Here is a 27,046-nt window from a genome sequence, read left to right as displayed (position 1 = left end):
TTGAGTGTGACCAATTTAATTTCTCATTTGCACACATTCCCAAACTAAAACTATTTCACAACCAGATAGACATTTATATTTTCCCCATTACAACCAAACCTCTTAAATTACAGCAGTTGACAAGAAAAATGTACCAAAAAGTTCATTTTCCCACTTTCTAGAGCCAGATGTTTCTGCTGGATGTGATGATGGATCCTCTTCATTTGAGAACACCTCCAAAACGCTTTGCAACAGGACACTTTTTGATTGGATAAATGCAGTGAGGTCCCTCCCCGTTTCCACCCCTTTACTTCCATTTGGTTCCTGGTGAACACCACCCTCTACCTACCACCTCACGTAGGTGGAACAACTCCTAAACCCAACACTCTGGGCCTGGGAAGACCTTCTAGGCACACAGCTAATTAGTTGTACATGCCCTGTAGGACTCTAGTCAAAGGTAACGCACTACCGTTTGGGACTTCATCTCTATACGAATCTGTCAACAGATGTGCATGACTGTTCTGCCAGATAAATAATGACACACACACTGTCCTCTCTTAAAGTTCTTCCAATTTATAGTGCAGCTTTTGCAGTTGTTAAATGTAAAAACATACAGAGCAAATATCCTTTCTTGTGCGTTACCCTGTGGAACAGATGGTTCAGAACAACAGAGGGCTACTTCCTGTAGCACAGTACAGTGTAAGGTTTCTTCAATGCTGCATGGGCCCAAAGGCATCTTATGATCATAGACCATTTGTAATTACTAGTTGTAGTATGAAATCTAGTATTCTTCCATGCAGCGTACTATAATCGAGGTTAACAATATGTTCCCTTTTTAAAGTATTGATATGTGTTAGAATGTAAGCATCATCACTTCAGCATTTGATTATCTTAAGGCTGATAACACTTATCCAACTCTGTCATGTAAACAGTAGGCTATAGGCCACAACCCAGTAAATGGCAAATATGAGCTACAAAAAGGAACATCCTGAATGGTTCTTTGGACTTTTGGTGTAACCTGGACATCATATCATCTGTGCTGTATAATAGCCCTGAGTGTTTTCATGATATACATGTCAATAGACTGAAGAGAGTTAGTGGATGGTGTTTATAATAGAGAATGTAACTGACTGACCCTGAACTGGATCCTCTGTGGCATAGTGAGGTCACAGTAAAAGAGACCGACTCCTATATTGTTCTGACCGACTGCTTGTTCAGGGCCAGACCGACATATTAGTACCTTGTCAGGTCAGGGATTTGAACTTGAAACCTTTCGGTTACTAGTCCAACGCTCTAACCACTAGGCTACCCTGCCGCCCCTTAGTGAGGTCACAGTAACAGCAAATCCTATACTGTTCTAAACTGGATCTTCGATGGCTGCAGAATCTTTAGTGAGGTCACAGTAACAGAGCGACTCCTATAAAGTTCTGAACTGGATCCCCAGTGACTGCAGCATCTTTAGTGAGGTCACAGTAACAGAGCACCTCCTATATTGTTCTGAACTGGATCCTCTGTGACTGCAGCATCTTTAGTGAGGTCACAGTAACAGAGCGACTCCTATAAAGTTCTGAACTGGATCCTCAGTGACTGCAGCATCTTTAGTGAGGTCACAGTAACAGAGCGACTCCTATAAAGTTCTGAACTGGATCCTCTGTGACTGCAGCATCTTTAGTGAGGTCACAGTAACAGAGCGACTGCTATATTGTTCTGAACTGGATCCTCTTGTGACTGCAGCATCTTTAGTGAGGTCACAGCAACAGAGCGACTCCTATATTGTTCTGAACTGGATCCTCTGTGACTGCAGCATCTTTAGTGAGGTCACGGTAACAGAGCAACTCCTATAAAGTTCTGAACTGGATCCTCTGTGCCTGCAGCATCTTTAGTGAGGTCATAGTAAGAGAGACTCCCATACTGTTCTGAACTGGATCCTCTGTGACTGCAGCATCTTTAGTGAGGTCACAGTAACAGAGTGACTGCTATATTGTTCTGAACTGGATCCTATTGTGACTGCAGCATCTTTAGTGAGGTCACAGTAACAGAGCGACTGCTATATTGTTCTGAACTGGATCCTCTGTGACTGCAGCATCTTTAGTGAGGTCACAGTAACAGAGCACCTCCTATATTGTTCTGAACTGGATCCTCTTGTGACTGCAGCATCTTTAGTGAGGTCACAGCAACAGAGCGACTCCTATATTGTTCTGAACTGGATCCTCTGTGACTGCAGCATCTTTAGTGAGGTCACAGTCACAGAGCAACTCCTATAAAGTTCTGAACTGGATCCTCTGTGACTGCAGCATCTTTTGTGAGGTCATAGTAAGAGAGACTCCCATACTGTTCTGAACTGGATCCTCTGTGACTGCAGCATCTTTAGTGAGGTCACAGTAACAGAGCGACTGCTATATTGTTCTGAACTGGATCCTCTGGCTGCAGCATCTTTAGTGAGGTCACAGTAACAGAGCGACTGCTATATTGTTCTGAACTGGATCCTCTGTGGCTGCAGCATCTTTAGTGAGGTCACAGTAACATAGGGACTCCCATACTGTTCTGAACTGGATCCTCTGTGACTGCAGCATCTTTAGTGAGGTCACAGTAACATAGGGACTCCTATATCATTCTGTCTGTGGGGAAACTAAGTTTGATCTAAAAAAGTTGATCGGTCACTCAAACCATTTTGTACAATCACAAAATAAAATCAATAAAAAATATTTTCAATTTAGAAATGGAGTGAAAATATTCATGTGCAGTCTAAACAACCATCTACAGAGTCACGTTTAAGAAAAATAGTCCAACATTAGATCCTGTGTATGAGGTGGATACTCCTTCTGATAAGGCCTGCAGGCCTTTCAAACTGTGAATGAGTCCCAAATGGCACCCTATTCCCTATTTAGTGCCCTACATTTGACCAGAGCCTTATGGACCCAGGTAAAAAGTGCACTATAAAGGGAGTAGGGTGCTATTTGGGACGTAATCAGTGAAACCACAAACATTTGAACCCCACGAGGAAAAGAAAAACAGCCATATGTCAAGAAATGCACAACGTGTTCATTGGAACAGTCCATCCCACTGGAAGTCATGTGACTAGTGAGTGTGAAGGTTTGGTCACTGTCTTTCTCCACTAGATATTTGTGCAGATTAAATAAAGGAGACAAAGAGAGGAAGACACTTTATGACTATTGTGATGCCACCAGTATTTTGTCCTTGTCCCTCTTCTTCTTTGTTAAATAGTGGACTCGTAGTGTGCCGTGCTGCTGCTGCCCTTAGGAGACGTTTTGAGAAGGACTACTGGCTGCTGCATACTGCTACCACTGGGGTCTGGTTCTGGGGCCACCAGGGCCGGAGACCCCTCCTCTCCATACCCCTCCTGGTCCTGCGTAGTGGTGGGAGTGGAGGAGTCTGGGTAGATGACCAGGAAGGTGGAGGTGAGGAAGCCCAGGAAGGAGCCTCCAGAGGCCATCATTGGGATGACCAGCACGCTGCCCACCGCGTCCACCACCGTGCTCAGTGCAGACGCCACCAGGATCTGGGCAATGTACACCTGGCACGACAGTATGGCACAGTCGATGCCGAAGCCTCGTCGCGACTTCCCCGGACTGTGGTGGATGTACTGCGGTAGAGACAGAGGGGGGAAGAAATTACCTTACTCATCTCTCACGTCAGTCCAAAGATTGGAACTAGGTAATAGTCGAACTCTATTATCATCACATTGGCCTAGAATGAGCAACATCATATCCATATCAAGTTGTTTTTATTAACAATGTGACCCCTTTGAAAGTGTACCGACATCCTTGTTCTCGTGGTACTAGCAGCGTCTACTAACTAGGTCTGTTAAGAGCTATAGTGAACTAAAGTAATCTACACTGAGTGTACAAAACATTAAGAACACCTGCTCTTTCCATGACAGACTGACCAGGTGAATCCAGGTGAAAGCTATGATCCCTTATTGATATTAAATCCACTTCAAACAGTGTAGAGACATGTTGAAGACGAAGACCATGCAGCCAAAACAGAGAGTTTAAACTTTGTTTTCATTGAACATGCCATACAAAATGGCATTTTAAATAATTATATGAAGAGTGCCTTGGTCCTCCTTTCTTTCTAAGGATTTTTAAGCCTTGAGACATGGATTGTGTGTGTGCCATTCAGAGGGTCAATGGGCAAGACAAAAGATTCCTGTGTGTATCAAGAATGATCCACCACCCAAAGGACATCCAGCCAACTTGACAACTGTGGGAAACATTGGAGCCAACATGGGTCAGCATCCCTGTGGAACACTTTCGACACCTTGTAGAGTCCATGCCCTGATGAACTGAGGCTGTTGAGGTGTTCCTAATGTTTGGTATTCTCAGTGTATGGTCTAATTTAACCCTACAAGACATGCGGGCATGTAGTTCTGTTACCATTTAATAGAAAGGACGTGAGACAGAATTCATGTACCGGCTCAGCTACACTACAGCTATCGGGCGTTCGGCATTGGCTTCACACATTGAGGGAATGTATCAAGAATGGTCCACCACCCAAAGGACATCCAGATAATTTTACAACTGTGGGAAACATGGGAGTCAACATGTGCCAGCATCCCTGTGGAACGCTTGACACCCTGCAAAGTCCATGGCCCGACATATTGAGGCTGTTCTGAGGACAAAGGGGGGAGGGGGCTGTAACTCAATATTAGGAAGGTATTCCTAATGTTTTGTGCACTCAGTGTATAGTGATCTATGGTGTTCCACAGTGATCCTCACCTGCTTGTTCTCGTGGTACTGGCCCAGCAGAGCATAGGGGCAGTAGGAGATACTCATGGAGATGATGCCCATGGTGCTGATCATCACCATGGCAACGTAGACGTTAGGGAAGATCGCCATGACCGCAGTTCCCAGGGAGAAGCTCAGAGTACCCAGGATGTAGATCACCTTAATGCTCAGGTCGTAGTTGTCCAGGTATTTCTGTAGCACAGCTGTCAACAAATACAACATACGCAACATTATTGAGTTGGCACAAATTAGTTGCATTAAGTAGCACGTACTTAGTACTCACTATACTGGTTGTGAGTCAAGACCTCACTCTTTGGTATACACGTTGCTGTCCGTACCCTACACGTTGCTGTTCGTACCGTACACGTTGCTGCTCATACTGTTCACGTTGCTCTCCATACCGTACACGTTGCTGCTCATACCGTACACGTTGCTGCTCATACCGTACACGTTGCTGCTCATACCGTACACGTTGCTGTTCATACCGTACACGTTGCTGTTCATACTGTACACGTTGCTGCTCATACTGTACACGTTGCTGCTCATACTGTTCACGTTGCTCTCCATACCGTACACGTTGCTGCTCATACCGTACACGTTGCTGCTCATACCGTACACGTTGCTGTTCATACCGTACACGTTGTTGTCCATACTGTCCACGTTGCTGTTCATACCGTACACGTTGCTGTTCATACCGTACATGTTGCTGTCCATACTGTACACGTTGCTGTTCATACCGTACACGTTGCTGCTCATACTGTACGTGTTGCTGTTGCTGTCCCTTTTGCTGTCCATACCGTACACGTTGCTGTCCGTACGGTACACGTTGCTGGCCGTACCATACACGTTGCTGGCCGTACCATACACGTTGCTGTCCACCTTGCTGTCCATACCGTACACGTTGCGGTTCATACCGTACACGTTGCTGTTAATGTTGCTGTTCATACTTGCTGTACATATCGTACACGTTGCTGTTAATGTTGCTGTTCATACTGTACACGCTGCTGTCCATTTTGCTGTTAATACCGTACACGTTGCTGTCCATACCGTCCACGTTGCTGTTCATTTTGCTGTCCATACCGTACACGTTGCTGCCCGTACCGTACACGTTGCTGTCCATACCGTACACGTTGCCGTCCATACCGTGCACGTTGCCGTCCATACCGTGCACGTTGCCGTCCGTACCGTACACGTTGCTGCCCGTACCGTACATGTCCATTTTGCTGTCCGTACGGTACAAGTTACTGTTCATTTTGCTGTCCGTACACGTTGCTGTCCGTACGGTACACGTTGCTGTCCGTACGGTACACGTTGCTGTCCGTACGGTACACGTTGCTGTCCGTACGGTACACGTTGCTGTCCGTACGGTACACGTTGCTGTCCGTACGGTACACGTTGCTGTCCGTACGGTACACGTTGCTGTCCGTACGGTACACGTTGCTGTACATATCGTACACGTTGCTGTCCATTTTGCTGTTAATACCGTACACACCGTACACGTTGCTGTCCATACTGTACACGCTGCTGTCCATACTGTACACATTACTGTCCATACCGTACACCTTGCTGTCCATACCGTGCACCTTGCTGTCCAGGTTGCTGTTCGCGTTGCCGTCCATGCCATACACGTTGCCGTCCACGTTGCTGTCCATACTGTACACGTTGCTGTCCATACGTACATGTTGCTGTCCATACCGTGCACCTTGCTGTCCATACCGTGCACCTTGCTGTCCATACCGTGCACCTTGCTGTCCATACCGTGCACCTTGCTGTCCATACCGTGCACCTTGCTGTCCATACCGTGCACCTTGCTGTCCATACCGTGCACCTTGCTGTCCATACCGTACACGTTGCTGTCCATTTTGCTGTACATATCGTACACGTTGCTGTCCATTTTGCTGTTAATACCGTACACACCGTACACGTTGCTGTCCATACTGTACACGCTGCTGTCCATACTGTACAGGTTGCTGTTCACGTTGCCGTCCATACCGTGCACATTGCTGTCCGTACTGTCCACGTTGCTGTCCGTACTGTCCACGTTGCTGTCCGTACTGTACAGGTTGCTGTCCATCCCGTACACCTTGCTGTCCATGTTGCTGTCCACATTGCTGTCCATACCGTGCACCTTGCTGTCCATACCGTGCACGTTGCTGTCCATACCGTGCACGTTGCTGCCCATACCGTGCACGTTGCTGTCCATACCGTGCACGTTGCTGTCCATACCGTGCACGTTGCTGTTCACGTTGCTTTCCATACTGTCCACGTTGCTGTTCACATTGCCGTCCATACCGTGCACGTTGCTGTCCATACCGTGCACGTTGCTGTCCATACTGTCCACGTTGCTGTCCGTACTGTACAGGTTGCTGTCCATAATACTGTCCATACCGTCCATGTTGCTGTCCATACCGTGCACGTTGCCGTCCATACCGTGCACGTTGCTGTCCATACCGTGCACGTTGCTGTCCATACTGTCCACGTTGCTGTCCGTACTGTACAGGTTGCTGTCCATAATACTGTCCATACCGTCCATGTTGCTGTCCATACCGTGCACGTTGCCGTCCATACCGTGCACGTTGCCGTCCATACCGTACACGTTGCTGCCCGTACCGTACACGTTGCTACCCGTACCGTACACGTTGCTACCCGTACCGTACACGTTGCTGCCCGTACCGTACACGTTGCTGCCCGTACCGTACACGTTGCTGTCCATTTTGCTGTCCGTACGGTACAAGTTACTGTTCATTTTGCTGTCCGTACACGTTGCTGTCCATACCGTACACGTTGCTATCCATACCGTACACGTTGCCGTCCATACCGTACACCTTGCTGTCCACGTTGCTGTCCATACCGTACACCTTGCTGTCCGTACCGTACACGTTGCTGTCCATACCGTACACGTTGCTGTCCATACCGTACACGTTGCTGTCCATACCGTACACGTTGCTGTCCATATCGTACACGTTGCTGTCCATTTTGCTGTTAATACCGTACACACCGTACACGTTGCTGTCCATACTGTACACGCTGCTGTCCATACCGTACACCTTGCTGTCCATACCTTACACCTTGCTGTTCACCTTGCTGTCCATACCGTGCACGTTGCTGTCCATACCGTACACGTTGCTGTCCATTTTGCTGTACATATCGTACACGTTGCTGTCCATTTTGCTGTTAATACCGTACACACCGTACACGTTGCTGTCCATACTGTACACGCTGCTGTCCATACCGTACACCTTGCTGTCCATACCGTACACCTTGCTGTCCATACCGTACACCTTGCTGTCCATACCGTACACCTTGCTGTCCACATTGCTGTTCGCGTTGCCGTCCATGCCATACACGTTGCCGTCCATGTTGCTGTCCACGCTGCTGTCCATACTGTACAGGTTACTGTTCACATTGCCGTCCATACCGTGCACATTGCTGTCCGTACTGTCCACGTTGCTGTCCGTACTGTCCACGTTGCTGTCCGTACTGTACAGGTTGCTGTCCATCCCGTACACCTTGCTGTCCATGTTGCTGTCCACATTGCTGTCCATACCGTGCACCTTGCTGTCCATACCGTACACCTTGCTGTCCATATCGTGCACGTTGCTGTCCATACCGTGCATGTTGCTGTTCACGTTGCTTTCCATACTGTCCACGTTGCTGTCCATACTCTACATGTTGCTGTTCACGTTGCCGTCTATACCGTGCACGCTGCTGTCCATACTGTCCACGTTGCTGTTCACGTTGCCGTCCATACCGTGCACGTTGCCGTCCATACCGTGCACGTTGCCGTCCATACCGTGCACGTTGCCGTCCATACCGTGCACGTTGCCGTCCATACCGTGCACGTTGCCGTCCATACCGTGCACGTTGCCGTCCATACCGTGCACGTTGCCGTCCACACTGTACACGTTGCTGTCCATGTTGCTGTCCATACCGTCCAGGTTGCTGTCCATACCGTACACCTTGCTGTCCACGTTGCTGTCCGTACCGTCCATGTTGCCGTCTATACCGTACACGTTGCTGTCCATACCGTACACGTTGCTGTCCATACCGTGCACGTTGCTGTCCATACCGTCCAGGTTGCTGTCCATACTGTACACCTTGCTGTCCATACCGTCCATGTTGCCGTCCATACTGTACACGTTGCTGTCCATACTGTACAGGCTGCTGTTCACGTTGCTGTCTATACCGTGCACGCTACTGTCCATATCGTGCATGTTGCTGTTCACGTTGCTTTCCATACTGTCCACGTTGCTGTTCACGTTGCTGTCCATACCGTGCACGCTGCTGTCCATACCGTGCATGTTGCTGTTCACGTCGCTTTCCATACTGTCCACGTTGCTGTTCACGTTGCTGTCCATACCGTGCACGTTGCTGTCCATACCGTGCACTTTGCTGTCCATACCGTGCACTTTGCTGTCCATACTGTGCACGTTGCTGTCCATACTGTGCACGTTGCTGTCCATGTTGCTTTCCATACCGTACACGTTGCTGTCCATACCGTGCACGTTGCTGTCCATACCGTCCAGGTTGCTGTCCATACTGTACACCTTGCTGTCCACATTGCTGTCCATACCGTCCATGTTGCCGTCCATACCGTACACGTTGCTGTCCATATCGTACACGTTGCTGTCCATTTTGCTGTTAATACCGTACACACCGTACACGTTGCTGTCCATACTGTACACGCTGCTGTCCATACCGTACACCTTGCTGTCCATACCTTACACCTTGCTGTTCACCTTGCTGTCCATACCGTGCACGTTGCTGTCCATACCGTACACGTTGCTGTCCATTTTGCTGTACATATCGTACACGTTGCTGTCCATTTTGCTGTTAATACCGTACACACCGTACACGTTGCTGTCCATACTGTACATGCTGCTGTCCATACCGTACACCTTGCTGTCCATACCGTACACCTTGCTGTCCATACCGTACACCTTGCTGTCCATACCGTACACCTTGCTGTCCACATTGCTGTTCGCGTTGCCGTCCATGCCATACACGTTGCCGTCCATGTTGCTGTCCACGCTGCTGTCCATACTGTACAGGTTACTGTTCACATTGCCGTCCATACCGTGCACATTGCTGTCCGTAATGTCCACGTTGCTGTCCGTACTGTCCACGTTGCTGTCCGTACTGTACAGGTTGCTGTCCATCCCGTACACCTTGCTGTCCACATTGCTGTCCATACCGTGCACCTTGCTGTCCATACCGTACACCTTGCTGTCCATATCGTGCACGTTGCTGTCCATACCGTGCATGTTGCTGTTCACGTTGCTTTCCATACTGTCCACGTTGCTGTCCATACTGTACATGTTGCTGTTCACGTTGCCGTCTATACCGTGCACGCTGCTGTCCATACTGTCCACGTTGCTGTTCACGTTGCCGTCCATACCGTGCACGTTGCCGTCCATACCGTGCACGTTGCCGTCCATACCGTGCACGTTGCCGTCCATACCGTGCACGTTGCCGTCCATACCGTGCACGTTGCCGTCCATACCGTGCACGTTGCCGTCCATACCGTGCACGTTGCCGTCCACACTGTACACGTTGCTGTCCATGTTGCTGTCCATACCGTCCAGGTTGCTGTCCATACCGTACACCTTGCTGTCCACGTTGCTGTCCGTACCGTCCATGTTGCCGTCTATACCGTACACGTTGCTGTCCATACCGTGCACGTTGCTGTCCATACCGTGCACGTTGCTGTCCATACCGTCCAGGTTGCTGTCCATACTGTACACCTTGCTGTCCACATTGCTGTCCATACCGTCCATGTTGCCGTCCATACTGTACACGTTGCTGTCCATACTGTACAGGCTGCTGTTCACGTTGCTGTCTATACCGTGCACGCTACTGTCCATATCGTGCATGTTGCTGTTCACGTTGCTTTCCATACTGTCCACGTTGCTGTTCACGTTGCTGTCCATACCGTGCACGCTGCTGTCCATACCGTGCATGTTGCTGTTCACGTCGCTTTCCATACTGTCCACGTTGCTGTTCACGTTGCTGTCCATACCGTGCACGTTGCTGTCCATACCGTGCACTTTGCTGTCCATACCGTGCACGTTGCTGTCCATACTGTGCACGTTGCTGTCCATACTGTGCACGTTGCTGTCCATGTTGCTTTCCATACCGTACACGTTGCTGTCCATACCGTGCACGTTGCTGTCCATACCGTCCAGGTTGCTGTCCATACTGTACACCTTGCTGTCCACATTGCTGTCCATACCGTCCATGTTGCCGTCCATACCGTACACGTTGCTGTCCATATTGTACAGGCTGCTGTTCACGTTGCTGTCCATACCGTGCACACTGCTGTCCATACCGTGCATGTTGCTGTTCACGTTGCTTTCCATACTGTCCACGTTGCTGTCCATACCGTGCACGCTGCTGTCCATACCGTGCATGTTGCTGTTCACGTTGCTTTCCATACTGCCCACGTTGCTGTCCACGTTGCTGTTCACGTTGCTGTCCATACCGTGCACGTTGCTGTCCATACCGTGCACGTTGCTGTCCATACTGTGCACGTTGCTGTCCATGTTGCTTTCCATACGGTCCACGTTGCTGTCCATACCGTGCACGTTGCTGTCCATACCGTGCACGTTGCTGTCCATACCGTGCACGTTGCTGTCCATACTGTGCACGTTGCTGTCCATGTTGCTTTCCATACTGTCCACGTTGCTGTCCATACCGTCCAGGTTGCTGTCCATACCGTCCAGGTTGCTGTCCATACCGTACATGTTGCTGTTCCCGTTGCTTTCCATACTGTCCACGTTGCTGTCCATACCGTCCAGGTTGCTGTCCATACCGTACATGTTGCTGTTCCTGTTGCTGTCCATACGTCCACGTTGCTGTTCATCCTGTACACGTTGCTGTCCATTTTGCTGTACATACCGTACACGTTGCTGTCCATACCGTAAAGGTTGCTGTCCATACTGTACACGTTGCCATTCACGTTGCCGTCCACACTGTCCACGTTGCCGTCCACACTGTCCACGTTGCCGTCCACACTGTCCACGTTGCCGTCCACGTTGCTTTCCACACTGTATTTCTCTAAGGAGTAGGACCTACCTGAGCAGACTGCAGCGGTAGCAGCATAGACAACCAGTCCCCAGCAGCCCATCTGAACCCCTTTATGGTAGTTCTGCAGGTCAGTGGAGTTAGCAGGAGCCTAGACAGAGAAAATAGAACATATAGAAGTCCATAAACTCCGAAATCAATTTGCACCACAAAATTGTGCACATTATCAGATGTAACATTTTGTCCCATTAAAAACATTACATCGGCATTTAAAATAACTTGAGCCCTTGTCAGTAGACCTAGTGATTGAGGGTTCCCTGTCCTGTAGAGGAGAAACAGAGACCTAGTGATTGAGGGTTCCCTGTCCTGTAGAGGAGAAACAGAGACCTAATGATTGAGGGTTCCCTGTCCTGTAGAGGAGTAACAGAGACCTAGTGATTGAGGGTTCCCTGTCCTGTAGAGGAGAAACAGAGACCTAGTGATTCTGAGGGTTCCCTGTCCTGTAGAGGAGAAACAGAGACCTAGTGATTCTGAGGGTTCCCTGTCCTGTAGAGGAGTAACAGAGACCTAGTGATTGAGGGTTCCCTGTCCTGTAGAGGAGAAACAGAGACCTAGTGATTCTGAGGGTTCCCTGTCCTGTAGAGGAGAAACAGAGACCTAGTGATTCTGAGGGTTCCCTGTCCTGTAGAGGAGAAACAGAGACCTAGTGATTCTGAGGGTTCCCTGTCCTGTAGAGGAGAAACAGAGACCTAGTGATTCTGAAGGTTCCCTGTCCTGTAGAGGAGACACAGAGACCTAGTGATTCTGAAGGTTCCCTGTCCTGTAGAGGAGAAACAGAGACCTAGTGATTCTGAGGGTTCCCTGTCCTGTAGAGGAGAAACAGAGACCTAGTGATTCTGAGGGTTCCCTGTCCTGTAGAGGAGAAACAGAGACCTAGTGATTCTGAGGGTTCCCTGTCCTGTAGAGGAGAAACAGAGACCTAGTGATTCTGAGGGTTCCCTGTCCTGTAGAGGAGAAACAGAGACCTAGTGATTCTGAGGGTATTCTGTCCTGTAGAGGAGAAACAGAGACCTAGTGATTCTGAGGGTTCCCTGTCCTGTAGAGGAGTAACAGAGACCTAGTGATTCTGAGGGTTCCCTGTCCTGTAGAGGAGAAACAGAGACCTAGTGATTCTGAGGGTTCCCTGTCCTGTAGAGGAGAAACAGAGACCTAGTGATTCTGAGGGTATTCTGTCCTGTAGAGGAGAAACAGAGACCTAGTGATTCTGAGGGTTCCCTGTCCTGTAGAGGAGTAACAGAGACCTAGTGATTCTGAGGGTTCCCTGTCCTGTAGAGGAGAAACAGAGAATAGGAAAGAAGAGTAGAAAGAGAAGGAAGGAAAACAGGAACAATAGATTATTGAGGAAAGATAGACAAATAAAACAAGAGTCCTCATTCTCTTACTGAAATAAACTACAAACTATAATGAACTACAATATACAATGAATTACAATGGAGGACTGGACAGGTTCTCACTGTGGGGTCTCCAGCATAGATGACCTGTCCCATGAAGTCTGTGTAGAATACTGCCTCAGCGATGATGGAGAACCAGGTGAGGAGATGACAGACGCAGAGCCTCAGCAGCTGGGGGGGCATCTTCAGCATGGACAGCCACAGCAGCTTGACCGTGGTGCCCCCCTGGTCTCCGTCGTCCCTCTCAGAGTCCCCGCTGGACAGTGTGGTGCTGCTCTGCTGAAGCTCCCTCCTCTGCCGCATGTGCTCGTAGATGTCGTTCATGCTCTGCGAGGTCTTGATGCGGAGGTTGGCGCCGGCCGGATTGCCCATGGTGTTTCTGCGGTGGCGGTATCGTGCTGAACCCACGCGGCCATAGTAAGAGAATGTAAATGACGGCTGGCGGTAGAAGGGGAAGCGGCGTGGCCCGGTAGTGGTGCTGGTGTTGGACGGCCTCAGGCCTGGCATTCGGCCCTGGCTGTTGGCCCCGCGGGCTGTGTGGTTGGAGGGGACGGCCAGGGCCGCTGAGGCCCCGTTGAGGCACTTGGCTCCCTGGTTGGTCTGGTTGTTGAACAACATGTGCTCCCTGCTGTAGTAGGGGGAGGGGTCCTGGTGGAAGAGGGGCAGCTGGCTGTTTGCCTGAGCCTCGGCCTGGGGGCCTTCCAGGTCCTGGATGCCCCATCCACTGTAGTGTCTCTGAGGGGTGCCAGGGTACAAATCTTGGGGGTAGTCCTGAAAGATGGAGGGCTCAATGTCGGCCAGGAAATGACCGTCCTGGTCCAGGTCTGAGTCCAGCTCGATGGTGGCGTCAGGCATGGCCAGCACCGAGTCGCTCTTACTCCTCACCCTGTCCACGTTGATGAAGAGCTCCCTCTCTGACTGGGCGTCCTCCTCTCCTATAACGTCCAGCTGAGGTACACTACGAGGCCCTGCCAAGCCCCCCTTCAGTTTCTCTGAGGAGGACAGGCTGTCGGAGTCTCCCTCTCCCAGAGTGTCACCACGAGCCTCAAAACTCTCCTCCTTGATACTGAACATGTGTAGAATCACAGATATGGTGAAGATGACGGCAGCAAACACAAACAGGATCTGCTCCTGGGACTTGAAGGCCGTGCCCAGGATGGTGCTGGTCCAGTCCAGGCCACCCAGCACGTAGCCAACCGCTCCTCCCAGCCCTGCCAAAACACAATGTCAAAACAATGTTAGAGCTGCCACTTTATGAGTTGTTTTGGTGCTCCAAATACCGATGATGAACGAGTTTCCTTATGTTTTTGTTCATTTCCCTCAGGGAATCATCACGTGAACAACCGTGACCAATAAAAGTAAAGATTGTATTTGTTTAGAGGGGGTGCCATGTGACCTCACATTCCAAACATGTAGCTCCACCAATCACACACACCGGCTTCAACAACATGAAATCAATTTAAAACTGACTCAAGACATGACTGATAGCCCCCTTTATGTAACATTGAGCAATAATAACTGTTAGTGTCTTTGGCATTCACCCCCCCCCCAGTTACAAAGTGATTCTACAGTGTCTTTGGCATTCACCCCCTCAGTTACATAGTGATTCTACAGTATCTTTGGCATTCACCCCCTCAGTTACATAGTGATTCTACAGTGTCTTTGGCATTCACCCCCTCAGTTACATAGTGATTCTACAGTGTCTTTGGCATTCACCCCCCCCCAGTTACAAAGTGATTCTACAGTGTCTTTGGCATTCACCCCCCCCTCAGTTACATAGTGATTCTACAGTGTCTTTGTGTCCTCTCCTCCCGTCCTCTCCTCCCGTCCTCTCCCTGCCTCCTCCTCAAAACATCAGAAGAAAGTGCAGAAAGACAACAGGATATGAGGAGAGGAAATGTGCTTGTAGGGTTCTTAAATCCTCTTCTTGCTTCCCCCTGACTGTTTGAGGAGGTGGGGAGGAGAGGACACAAGGAATCAAGGACAGACTAGTGAGAAGGAGCCAATACAACTAGGGCAGCATCGTGTACCTGCAGAGAAAGCATGTATGTTGAGGGCCATGTCCTGCTCCTCTGTGTCAGCTACATCCAACAGGTAGGCTCTGATAGGCCCATCTGAGGCGTCTGCACTGAAGTCCAGTAGAACCACGCCCAGCACCGTCAGCACTATCCCAATGGGCTGACTGCTGGGAACGTCCCCGAGGGCTAATCCTAGAGCACATAGAATAATAAGGCATTCTATTTATTTAGCATAGCGCTTTCATTAAAGAATAATTTTACAATACAGAAAACATGAGCATCTAAGGGAGTTTCACATTTCCAATACATGATGATTAAATAGTGCCTATTCCCTTCATAATGCACTACTTTTGACCACAGCCCACAGGACTCTATGGCTCTGGTCTAAAGTAGTGCACTTTATAAGGAATAGGGTTCCATTTGGAACTCAGACAGTACCTCCCACTCACCTAGGAGGGACCCATTGAGGAAGAGAGAAACTCCCAGTAACACCCCCACACAGAGTGCCAGGATGAAGGGTCTCCTGCGGCCCCATTTCAGGGTGCAGCGGTCGCTGGCTGAGCCAATGAGAGGGGTGAGGATCAGGCCCAGGATGGGGCTCAGAAACCACGTCAGGCTGTAGTACTGCTCTGGAAGTCCTGAAAACAACAAAACACGCAGGAAAAACACCTTCACTCAATATGCTTCAGGCTTTGACCACAGAGAGACTGATCACGGATTAAATCCTATTAGCATTCATCAAATATGACTTTGTCAAAAGTTCAACTATTACACAATCTTTTGCCGCAGCCTAAAGGGCATTCTTTACAGAACCACAGCCATCAAAGCTTTTAGTCAACAATGCTGAATCACATTCCAGTCATACATAGTCACTAGCAGGTTTGGTGAGGCATAGATCAAATCTGGCCGTGTCAGGTGAGGTGAAAGGAGGTTTGTGGGTAGCTGGAACCATCTCAATGTACCACGCTCCACTCTGATGTACTGTGGACCTCGGCGTGGAACGAGGCTGTTTTACTGAGCTTTATAATGAACGCTATGCTGCTGATGCTCTACTTCAGCAGGTCTACACATTAAACAACAATCCCTGTACATCTCCCACTAGAATATGTGTTAGAGATTGTCACTAGAAGGAAAACAAGTGGACTTGTTTCTACAAGACGGTTGTTCATTAACCTAGATAAGAGCCCTCACGCAAGACACAACTTGCTGTCAGTTTGTTTCCATAGTTCTTGCTATCTTCATCTCTGTAGGAACGCTAAAATGATATAGGCCTCACACAGCTATGGCAACAAAACAGACAGTGAAACTGGAAACAATAACATGGCAGCTTTCTATCCTCTTTCAAATGCCAGGTAGTGCACGTTAGAATTTGTTCAGAAAGGGTTAAATGTGTAGCCTGTTGGTTTATGGAGTGGAATGCACTGAATGTGACCTAGTCTGTTGCTCAGTCTGAGCAGTAAACTGGTTATTGAAAGGTCACTGGCTTCTAGACAGAGTATTATAACCCTCTCAGAATATCAACAAGATATGAGAAGCTGGCATCAAGTCAGATTGTCCTTCTCAGAAATACCAAGGATAAGTAGTTAAACATAGGCTATACATTAGGGGCCGTAATGAATGACTGGGACTAGGTTATACTCAAGGGAATAGTGGGAAATGTCACCAAGACTTAACCCTCTACACTCGTGGGAATTGGCCTAAATGGATAGGGCTAAATTGAAATGTTTCCTACAGAAAAAGTATGAAAAGCATATGCATAACCATTGTAGCAATTGAAAGGGAAGAGTTTGTAGATCATGGGAAAATTAGTAGACCAAAAGTTGAGTACACAACAGTTCACCTGGCACAAGACTGAATTCAACCATTACACTGTTATTTTATATTTACTCTACTTTGTCACAGTTGTTGATAACAAAATGTGAATATACTCTGGATACATTCAGTAACATAATAATATTCCTGGAAATTGTGGGGTAGGTGCAACATAAGACACACAAATGACAAGGGTCTAACTGCTGTCTCCAAGTGGACACACACCTCTCCAAAGTGGGCACAGTTCCTAATACATTTCAATGCACTTTTATGACTCAAAGAAGAGTCTTGAACTCTGCTAGCTGTGCCGTTGAGGAACTAGAGCAAGCACACTTGTAGTTGTTTAGTTTGGAACACAACCCGGCATCACACAATTACTGTTGTTATTTACACAATCCAAAAAACAGTCCATTATAAATCACAATATGGGTCAGGTGGGCATGATTTTAAAGCTTGTTCTATTGCCAACATGACTAACTAAGTTATCAAACAGGATCGTACAGTGTAGGCTTTCACAAGGCAATACAGGGGAACATATGACTTCTTTCTACACACCTAAATGACTATAAGTGCATTCAGGTGCTTGTTCCACACAATAAACAAACAGACTGCTCCTGTTCAGAACAACCCAGGGTATGATCACATGTCATCTTGTAACTGTACATCAGACTGCTCCTGTTCAGAACAACCCAGGGTATGATCACATGTCATCTTGTAACTGTATATCAAACAGACTGCTCCTGTTCAGAACAACCCAGGGTATGATCACATGTCATCTTGTAACTGTATATCAAACAGACTGCTCCTGTTCAGAACAACCCAGGGTATGATCACATGTCATCTTGTAACTGTACATCAGACTGCTCCTGTTCAGAACAACCCAGGGTATGATCACATGTCATCTTGTAACTGTATATCAAACAGACTGCTCCTGTTCAGAACAACCCAGGGTATGATCACATGTCATCTTGTAACTGTATATCAAACAGACTGCTCCTGTTCAGAACAACCCAGGGTATGATCACATGTCATCTTGTAACTGTATATCAAACAGACTGCTCCTGTTCAGAACAACCCAGGGTATGATCACATGTCATCTTGTAACTGTATATCAAACAGACTGCTCCTGTTCAGAACAACCCAGGGTATGATCACATGTCATCTTGTAACTGTATATCAAACAGACTGCTCCTGTTCAGAACAACCCAGGGTATGATCACATGTCATCTTGTAACTGTATATCAGACTGCTCCTGTTCAGAACAACCCAGGGTATGATCACATGTCATCTTGTAACTGTATATCAGACTGCTCCTGTTCAGAACAACCCAGGGTATGATCACATGTCATCTTGTAACTGTATATCAGACTGCTCCTGTTCAGAACAACCCAGGGTATGATCACATGTCATCTTGTAACTGTATATCAAACAGACTGCTCCTGTTCAGAACAACCCAGGGTATGATCACATGTCATCTTGTAACTGTATATCAAACAGACTGCTCCTGTTCAGAACAACCCAGGGTATGATCACATGTCATCTTGTAACTGTATATCAGACTGCTCCTGTTCAGAACAACCCAGGGTATGATCACATGTCATCTTGTAACTGTATATCAGACTGCTCCTGTTCAGAACAACCCAGGGTATGATCACATGTCATCTTGTAACTGTATATCAAACAGACTGCTCCTGTTCAGAACAACCCAGGGTATGATCACATGTCATCTTGTAACTGTATATCAGACTGCTCCTGTTCAGAACAATCCAGGGTATGATCACACGTCATCTTGTAACTGTATATCAAACAGACTGCTCCTGTTCAGAACAACCCAGGGTATGATCACACGTCATCTTGTAACTGTATATCAAACAGACTGCTCCTGTTCTGAACAACCCAGGGTATGATCACATGTCATCTTGTAACTGTATATCAAACAGACTGCTCCTGTTCAGAACAACCCAGGGTATGATCACATGTCATCTTGTAACTGTGCATCAAACATAGTGATCATAAACGTTGATACTGTATATGACAGTAGTTTTATGATGTGGAAATGTGAAGTGTACATTTGGACTCACAGATGATTGTCTTGCTTGTATGACATCAAAGTGGTATTTAGTATAATCCTCAACGTCTCATCTCTAAATACATGGAGTCCTCTTAATTTACAGCATATCCCTCACTCAGACAACAAAGAATTTGCAAAAGTTGACCAATTAGCAGCAGGGATGGGTGTTCAAGTACAGAACAGCTGGTGGGTCAAAACCAATGCAGAGCCAGAGCTCTGACATGTATAACATGTTACTTGTACAGCCACTGCGTTCCAATTGTAGGCGCTTATTAGTGCCCAAATCTGACATTTTCAACCAGCACAAGTTTAGAGGGTTACAAAAACAAACTTTAACTTCACCACTATTTCAAAACATTATTATGTGCACTGACATGTTTGCTTCTGTTATGAGTCCTGAAGGAGCGGGTTTAGATAAGCCTGTGTTATCCAATACTAGTTCATTTGTAGCTAACCCTTTTCTGTGTGACAATGTCTGCCTACAATGTTCATCACTACATTAAAATAAAATGTGCAGCTGTTACATGCTGTGTAGATAAAGATGTGTGTAGATAAAGATAGATCTAGAGACCTACTATCCATGTACCCTAAACTGTGCATGGGAGTTACATCACAGAGATGGACAGTTTGGCAAATCCATTTACGACAAAATTGTTCCCGGCAGGAAAACAGGTTGACTGAAACGTGCAGACTCACACATTCTGCCATACCTACCAAACTCTGTAGAAGACATTGTTCCATTCTGCATTGGTGGCAAACCTAGTAACCTAGTAACGGCCCCGGTCTGTTATGCTGCCTGTGCACAGTGTACAGATAGTTAAAATAACCCCACATAACTCCCAGCCCTTATGATGGAGTAAACCTAACACAGACTGGGGTGGGACCAATCTTTGGTAGCCATTTGGCAAACAATTATCCAAAAGGGTAAAATACACATAGGAAATGCCTTAGTTGTAACTCCACTACCCTTTTTTTGGTCAACCAACACCCTCCATTGGTACTGACCTATTTGCAGTAAGACTGAAGTGACCAGGGCTGTCTCCATTGGTATTGACCTATTTGCAGTAAGACTGGTATGACCAGGGCTGTCTCCATTGGTATTGACCTATTTGCAGTAAGACTGACGTGACCAGGGCTGTCTCCATTGGTATTGACCTATTTGCAGTAAGACTGGTGTGACCAGGGCTGTCTCCATTGGTACCGACCTATTTGCAGTAAGACTGGTGTGACCAGGGCTGTCTCCATTGGTACTGACCTATTTGCAGTAAGACTGGTGTGACCAGGGCTGTCTCCATTGGTATTGACCTATTTCCAGTAAGACTGGTGTGACCAGGGCTGTCTCCATTGGTACCAACCTATTTGCAGTAAGACTGGTGTGACCAGGACTGTCTCCATTGGTACCGACCTATTTGCAGTAAGACTGGTGTGACCAGGGCTGTCTCCATTGGTACTGACCTATTTGCAGTAAGACTGGTGTGACCAGGGCTGTCTCCATTGGTACTGACCTATTTGCAGTAAGACTGGTGTGAGCAGGGCTGTCTCCATTGGTACTGACCTATTTGCAGTAAGACTGGTGTGACCAGGGCTGTCTCCATTGGTATTGACCTATTTCCAGCAAGACTGGTGTGACCAGGGCTGTCTCCATTGGTACTGACCTATTTGCAGTAAGACTGGTGTGACCAGGGCTGTCTCCATGGCGTAGCAGAACTCTCGTCCGAACATGACAGCACCATGCATGACCCACTTGCGCAGGGGAATACGTTCCCCCCCAGCACCCTCACCCAGAGACCCATCAGGACTCTCCTCGTCCCTCTCACTGCTCTGCTTCTTCACTGGCATCTCCACCACATCCTGACATGGCAAAACAGTCAAGTCAGCCTTCTGGGGGACCATGGTCGTCGGCTCGTATGGAGAGAGAAGTTATGACTGCTCCCCTAAAGCCTTAATGTAGTTTACGGTCCTGTCCGCTCTGATGCAACTGTCCTTCCCTTTATGGTCAATCAGAGGAATACTCTCAAAACAGCAGCACTATACATGAAGGAAAAATCCTGGTTTTCTTTAGTTCTTTCGAGGCACTTTTGAAAGCAATTCATAAGGTTCCGTGGCAAAATGAGGCTTTGTAAGAGATTGGCTCTCTTCACTGCTGGCTGCTGTACTGAATCCAAACCCATAGAAAGTGGCATTCAGATAGAGCTCATTTGATGATGTCTGTAGAGGGGAGGCTGAGCAGGGTGAGGGAGACGTGGGCCGGCGGTGGAGGACAACGTTCCTCTCTAGAGTCCCTTGGAGTGACTCATTCATCTGTAGAGGGGACACAGACAGACAGACAGCATGAGCGTTAGTATGTTAACCCATAGTCAATAATACCTTTATAACCAATAAACATTTTAATGTTACGGACTCTGGATAGGCCGATAAAGGCTAGTATTATGACAGTTTAAGCCCATTTTATATTTCAAATGTCAGCAGTACAAATACAATAAGAGCATTAGTAGCTAGTTGGGTAAAGTTTAATGATGCACGTTCAGCTGGGATGCTGCCAAATAGATAAGCCGAGCTGCTGCTGTAATCAGCCCTATTACTATAAATGTACACCTGCAATTAGGCTAAAGTACTGAGTCAACCCATCGAGCTGTAGGAGAAAGTTCCTCAGATTGGAGGAAGGAAACTCCATCCACGCAATCAAGTCTTGAAAACACAAGAGCTCAGCCACTGCGTGAACTTGGGTGAACTAGCTGTCCAGTAGGAGTTTCAGCAGCTGTGAGATGAGTGACTAGTGTAGGCCTAGAAAGATAGATGTGTATTTCAGCCTGTATTGTCCATAATGCACATAGCACAACCTTGTTGTTAGGCATGAGTGATGTTATGCATGACGTCGCTGTGCTCCTAGTCACTTACCTTGCTTGGTGGGTAGATGAGGTAGCTTTTAACAACCCAACAGGTGGCCTACTGTTCTAATAGAGATTGAATTAAACGTTTGATTAAAAATATATATTTAAAAGCTGAGATTTCCAATAAGGTCTTACAGTAAACCTGTTCTTGCTAAATGTACCACACAACAATTATCCCCTTGTGTCAAACTTCTTCAACTGGGTCTTCTAAACATCCTCATATGGAAAATGACCTTGAAGAACCCACCCCTCAACGCTCCACCCAGTCTAGTTAGCTAGCTACAATATTCTCATGGGAAGAATAGTTGAGTGGTGGGAAATCCTGCTCATCTCTCATCCTTTCTAACCGCTCTGCTAAAATCCACTCCTCTCACAGGAAAAAAAAAAACATGATATGAATGAAAAGTATTATAATAAACATGAAAAGGTGAATGTAACAAGCGCTCATCATTTCAAATAGGCTACGTCATTAAAACAGCATGTACAGTGCATCCGGAATTTATTGAGGAATTTTTATAAAACAAACAAAATGTGCAATCTACACACAATACCCCATAAAGACAAAGCAAAGAGGTTTTTAGAATAAATGTTTGCAAATGTATTAAAATCAGAAATACCTTAAGTATTCATAAGTATTCAGACCCTTTGCTAGGAGACTTGAAATTGAGCTCAGGTGCATCCTGTTTCATTGATCGTCCTTGAGATGTTTCTACAACTTGGGAGTCCACCTCTGGTAAATTAAATTGATTGGACATGATTTGGAAAGGCACACACCTAAGGTTCCACTGTTGACAGTGCATGTCAGAGAAAAAACCAAGCCATGAGGTTGAAGGAATTGTCCGTAGAGCTCAGAGACAGGACTGTGTCAAGGTACAGATCAGGGGAAGGATATCGAAACATTTCTGCAGCATTGAAGGTCCCCAAGAACACAGTGCTGTCACGCCCTGGCCTTAGTATTTTGTGTTTTCTTTATTATTGTGGTTAGGCCAGGGTGTGACATGGGTGATTATGTGTTTGTCTTGTCTAGGGGTTTTGTAGATTGATGGGGTTGTGTTCAGTGTAGTATTCTAGGTAAGTCTATGGTTGCCTAGAGTGGTTCTCAATCAGAGGCAGGTGTTTATCGTTGTCTCTGATTGGGAACCATATTTAGGCAGCCATATTCTTTGAGTATTTCGTGGGTGATTGTTTCCTGTCTCTTGCACCAGTTAGGACTGTTTTGGTTTTCCCACGTTTTCTTGTTTTGTTTATGTATATTGTTCACGTTATCATCTTTATTAAAGATGTTCAACCATAACCACGCTGCATTTTGGTCCGCCTTCACTTCCCAGGAAGAAAACCGTAACGGAGGCCTCCATCATTCTTAAATGGAAGAAGTTTGGAACCACCAAGACTCTTCCTAGAGCTGGCTGCCCGGTCAAATTGAGCAACCGGGGGAAAAGGACCTTGGTCAGGGAGGTGACCAAGAATCCGATGGTCACTGACAGAACTCCAGAGTTCCTCTGTGGAGAAGGGGGAAACCTTCCAGAAAGTCAACCATCTCTACAGCACTCCACCAATCAGGCCTTTATTGTAGAGTGGCCAGACTGAAGCCACACTGTAAAAAAACAAGATTCTCTGGTCTGATGAAAGCAAGATGGAACTCTTTGGCCTGAATGCCAAGTGTCACGTCTGGAGGAAACCTGGCATCATCCCTACGGTGAAGCATGGTGGTAGCAGCATGCTGTGGGGATGTTTTTCAGCTGCAGGGACTGGGAGACTAGTCAGGATCGAGGCAAAGATGAACAGAACAAAGTACAGGGAGATCCTTGATGAAAACCTGCTCCAGAGCACTCAGGACTTCAGAATGGGGCGAAGGTTCACCTTCCAACAGGACGACGACCCTAAGCACTGCGCTGTTTGCTCTGTTCAGAGAAGGTACACGGTGTTGTACCAGATCTTCAGTTTCTTCAGATCTTCAGATCTTCAGTTTCTTGGTAATTCCTCACATGGAATAGCCTTCATTTCTCAGAACAAGAATAGACTAACGAGTTTCAGAAGAAAGTTTTGTGTCTGGCCATTTTGAGCCTGTAATCAAACCCACACATGTTGATGCTCCAATGTAGGATATGTAAACATTAAGGTGGTGTTATTTAAAGTGACTAGTGATACCTTTTATTAAATCCATTTATTAAAGTGGCCAAAGATTTGAGTCTGTATGTTTTTTTTTATTTTTTATTTTACCTTTATTTAACCAGGCAAGTCAGTTAAGAACAAATTCTTATTTTCAATGACGGCCTGGGAACAGTGAACTGCCTGTTCAGGGGCAGAACGACAGATTTGTACCTTGTCAGCTCGGGGGTTTGAACTCGCAACCTTCCGGTTACTAGTCCAACGCTCTAACCACTAGGCTACCCTGCCGCCCCTGCTGTTGACAGCAGCCTCTTTGTTAGTGATGGCTGTTTAAGTCTGATGGCCGCTAACTAGCACATAACAGGCTACGCCAATGTAGATATTCATTTTTTTTTTTAAATCAGCCGTTTCCAGCTACAATAGTCATTTATAACATTAACAATGTCTACACTATTTCTGATCAATGTTATTTTAAATGGACAAAAAAAGCTTTTCTTTCAAAAACAAGGACATTTGTAAGTAACCCCAAACTTTTGAACGGTAGTGAGTGTAGGCTGTGACTTGCTTAGAATTAAATACAAATTAAGTAAAATATTCCTTATTAGGCTCAGTGCCTTTGAATTAATTTTTAAAAGTGAGTCTGTGGCTTCAGGCTTAAGTGAAGGTGCCTGGAGAGCAGGCCTGCAGAGCCACTGGGGATGCTAAACACCCTTTTGGCCACTCTTGCCAGGCTAGGCAGGGATGCAGTATATTTTCTTTATAAGTTGGCTTAAAGGTTTTTAGGTACAATAACCCAATCAAAACTAAAAGCTCCTTGAAAAAAGTTGGAATATGCTAGGCCTATTGGGACAAAATCAATGGTGGCCCATTGTATAGATAATAGAACAAAAATGAAGGAAACTTAAGATCAGATTTTTTGGGGTTTAAACATTCTTTGATCCAATGACACAATTAACTACCCACCTCTTCCTTCCTTTTAGCATGTGCACATAGTAAGTACACCATCTTGCTTTCGGGGTGTGTCTGTTCAGATTCCACAATGATTATTTAGTTGTGGACATTACACCTTTGTAAGTCACCTTGATTTTGCACCTGTGTGTTTTATTTTAAAAAATGACAATATTTTGCAAACTCCATGACAGTAGCTAAAGCAAGGGGCTATAGCTGCAGACAACAAATGTATGCTGGGCCGGGCCTGCCCTGAGCTCATGGAGCGCTCCAGCCTTTGGGAATCTTGCTCCGCAAATTGGGCACGCTCCGCTCCCATACTCTGACACTGACTCCGGTACATAGGTGGGGGATTGGGGCGCTCCAGTACAGTAGGTGGCAATAATGCACCATAACATTGGATGCAAACTGCCAATAAACCCCACAGAAGAAGGGGCGGGGGCAACAATGGTAGCTAGCTATCGGCACACGTGAAAAATAAACTTTGATTTACACACCGGCAACAGTTTTCCTACACTTATGTTAACGACGGCAGGTGTTTGGCAGGCAGGAGCGAAGAACACTGTGCTAGCACATCGTGTTGCCCCAGCCTCCCGCACTAGTGGGGGACGACCAGTAGACTGTCCTTCGCCCCCGCCTGTCAGGCATTGTTTTAAGGCAGTTCTGTTAATGATGAGGGCAGGCAGGAGTGAAGGACACTGCCTACCGGTGTCGTAGAACACCTGCCCGGTACACAGGAGACGAAAAACTTATAATACTTTCATTTACCTTTTGTGGGGTTCTTGAAGGAACCAATGGGATGCTCGAGGGGGCGTTCCTACAGATGCAGTAGTGCCCATATGCAGGAACGCCCTCTTAATGCGGGCTGCAGTTGCACACTATAGGTTGGGACCGTTATTCTACACCTCAATGGTTGGGATACGTTGTAGACAGGACTGGTCAAGATGCTGACTGGCTGGTTCTTTTATCTCAGAAGTAAGAAATAAGTGTTTATCATCAATAACTTGCTAAATTAGCGAACGTTACATAAGCTAGCCAAGTTTGCAAGCTAAAGAGCTAACTAACTTCCTCAGTCTGTAACGTTAGCTAACTATGCTGTTCTGGCATGAGTTACCGGTATATTATTGGTATTACTGTCCCCATATCTAACGTCAAAGCCCGCTACAATATAGACCATCTATGCTATTAACGTTGGTGTGTAGTAGATTGTACAAGCTGTCACGAACGCTAACGATACAACGGACAGGTGTGTTCACATGATCAGACGGTAGCTAACTAGCTCGTTAGCTTAGAAGCTAGCTAGGTAGCTACGGTATTTTAGCTAGCTATGATGAATGTAACCCGTAGATAACAAGCTAACTTGGGATGGGCTACCGAATGCTGATAAAAATACACAAATCGAATATACCTGATCCCTTTTTCCAATGTAAAGAAGTATTCACGTTCCTTAGTCGTCGGTGTGCCCGAGTAGCCTGCGCTTGCTAGTTGTTTCGACACGCTGATGCCCAGTCCAATGACAAAATGCATTGCCCAATCTCATTAATTGCCACGGTAAAAAAGCAGTACCTACTGACATCACTAAAATCGATGACCAATTGCTCTAATTCTATCCAATGGGAGGCAAGCTTGGATGCTATTCAACAAATGTACACAACATTCAGTAGCATTTTTTGTCCTGTGATAATTGTAACAAACATAATAATTGAGTGTATTTATATAGCGCGTTTCTACGGTTACTCAAAGCGCTTTACATAGTAAAGGGCAAACTCATCTCATCCACCACCAATGTGCAGCACCCACCTGGGTGATCAATTGTGTGCCAGAACGCTCACCCCAATCAGGTGGAGAGGTGAGTTATATTATACCAATTAGGAATGAGGGAGGTGATTAGATGGCCATGATGGAATGGGGCCAGGTTGGGGATTTAGTTTTTTTTTAAATATCTATATTTTACCTTTATTTAACTAGGCAAGTCAGTAAAGAACACATTCTTATT

General features: G+C 46.7%; 2 protein-coding genes across 3 annotated transcripts; both read right to left on the bottom strand.

Moving 5' to 3' along the window:
• Nucleotides 1–26,846, bottom strand: LOC110520735 (solute carrier family 45 member 4). 2 transcript variants are annotated; one of them, XM_036937388.1, is made up of 8 exons: nucleotides 26,459–26,846; nucleotides 20,758–21,403; nucleotides 15,669–15,857; nucleotides 15,232–15,411; nucleotides 13,265–14,412; nucleotides 11,802–11,901; nucleotides 4,719–4,930; nucleotides 1–3,583 (listed from the first exon to the last, which is right to left on the bottom strand). In XM_036937388.1, the coding sequence occupies exons 2-8, from the start codon at nucleotides 20,993–20,995 to the stop codon at nucleotides 3,197–3,199; spliced, it is 2,454 nt and encodes an 817-aa protein (XP_036793283.1). In that variant the 5' UTR covers nucleotides 20,996–21,403; nucleotides 26,459–26,846; the 3' UTR covers nucleotides 1–3,196. The 2 variants fall into 2 exon arrangements, with proteins under 2 accessions (XP_036793283.1, XP_036793284.1); XM_036937389.1 differs by lacking the exons at nucleotides 20,758–21,403; nucleotides 26,459–26,846 and adding an exon at nucleotides 20,258–20,404.
• Nucleotides 8,367–11,600, bottom strand: LOC118937659 (putative uncharacterized protein DDB_G0282133). Its single transcript, XM_036937396.1, has 2 exons — nucleotides 10,934–11,600; nucleotides 8,367–8,824 (listed from the first exon to the last, which is right to left on the bottom strand). The coding sequence occupies exons 1-2, from the start codon at nucleotides 11,567–11,569 to the stop codon at nucleotides 8,393–8,395; spliced, it is 1,068 nt and encodes a 355-aa protein (XP_036793291.1). The 5' UTR covers nucleotides 11,570–11,600; the 3' UTR covers nucleotides 8,367–8,392.
• Nucleotides 26,847–27,046: the final 200 nt, after the last annotated feature.

This window comes from Oncorhynchus mykiss, chromosome 2, assembly GCF_013265735.2.
Source record: "Oncorhynchus mykiss isolate Arlee chromosome 2, USDA_OmykA_1.1, whole genome shotgun sequence".
Classification (NCBI taxonomy): domain Eukaryota; kingdom Metazoa; phylum Chordata; class Actinopteri; order Salmoniformes; family Salmonidae; genus Oncorhynchus; species Oncorhynchus mykiss.
Note: the sequence above shows the minus strand (reverse complement) of the source record. Positions and strands in the feature narration are given on the sequence as shown.

What these genes read in the sequence shown, in the direction of transcription:
- LOC118937659 (XM_036937396.1), bottom strand. Translation starts at nt 11,569, where the DNA reads ATGGACAGCAACAGGAACAGCAACATGTACGGTATGGACAGCAACCTG. An exon ending in ACAGCAATGTGGACAGCAAG is followed by an intron (nt 8,825 to 10,933) that starts GTGTACAGTATG and finishes ATGGACAGCAAG; the next exon opens with GTGTACAGTATGGACAGCAA.
- LOC110520735 (XM_036937388.1), bottom strand. Translation starts at nt 20,995, where the DNA reads ATGGTCCCCCAGAAGGCTGACTTGACTGTTTTGCCATGTCAGGATGTG. An exon ending in CCTCAATGGGTCCCTCCTAG is followed by an intron (nt 15,412 to 15,668) that starts GTGAGTGGGAGG and finishes TATGTGCTCTAG; the next exon opens with GATTAGCCCTCGGGGACGTT. An exon ending in AGTACCACGAGAACAAGCAG is followed by an intron (nt 3,584 to 4,718) that starts GTGAGGATCACT and finishes TCTCTACCGCAG; the next exon opens with TACATCCACCACAGTCCGGG.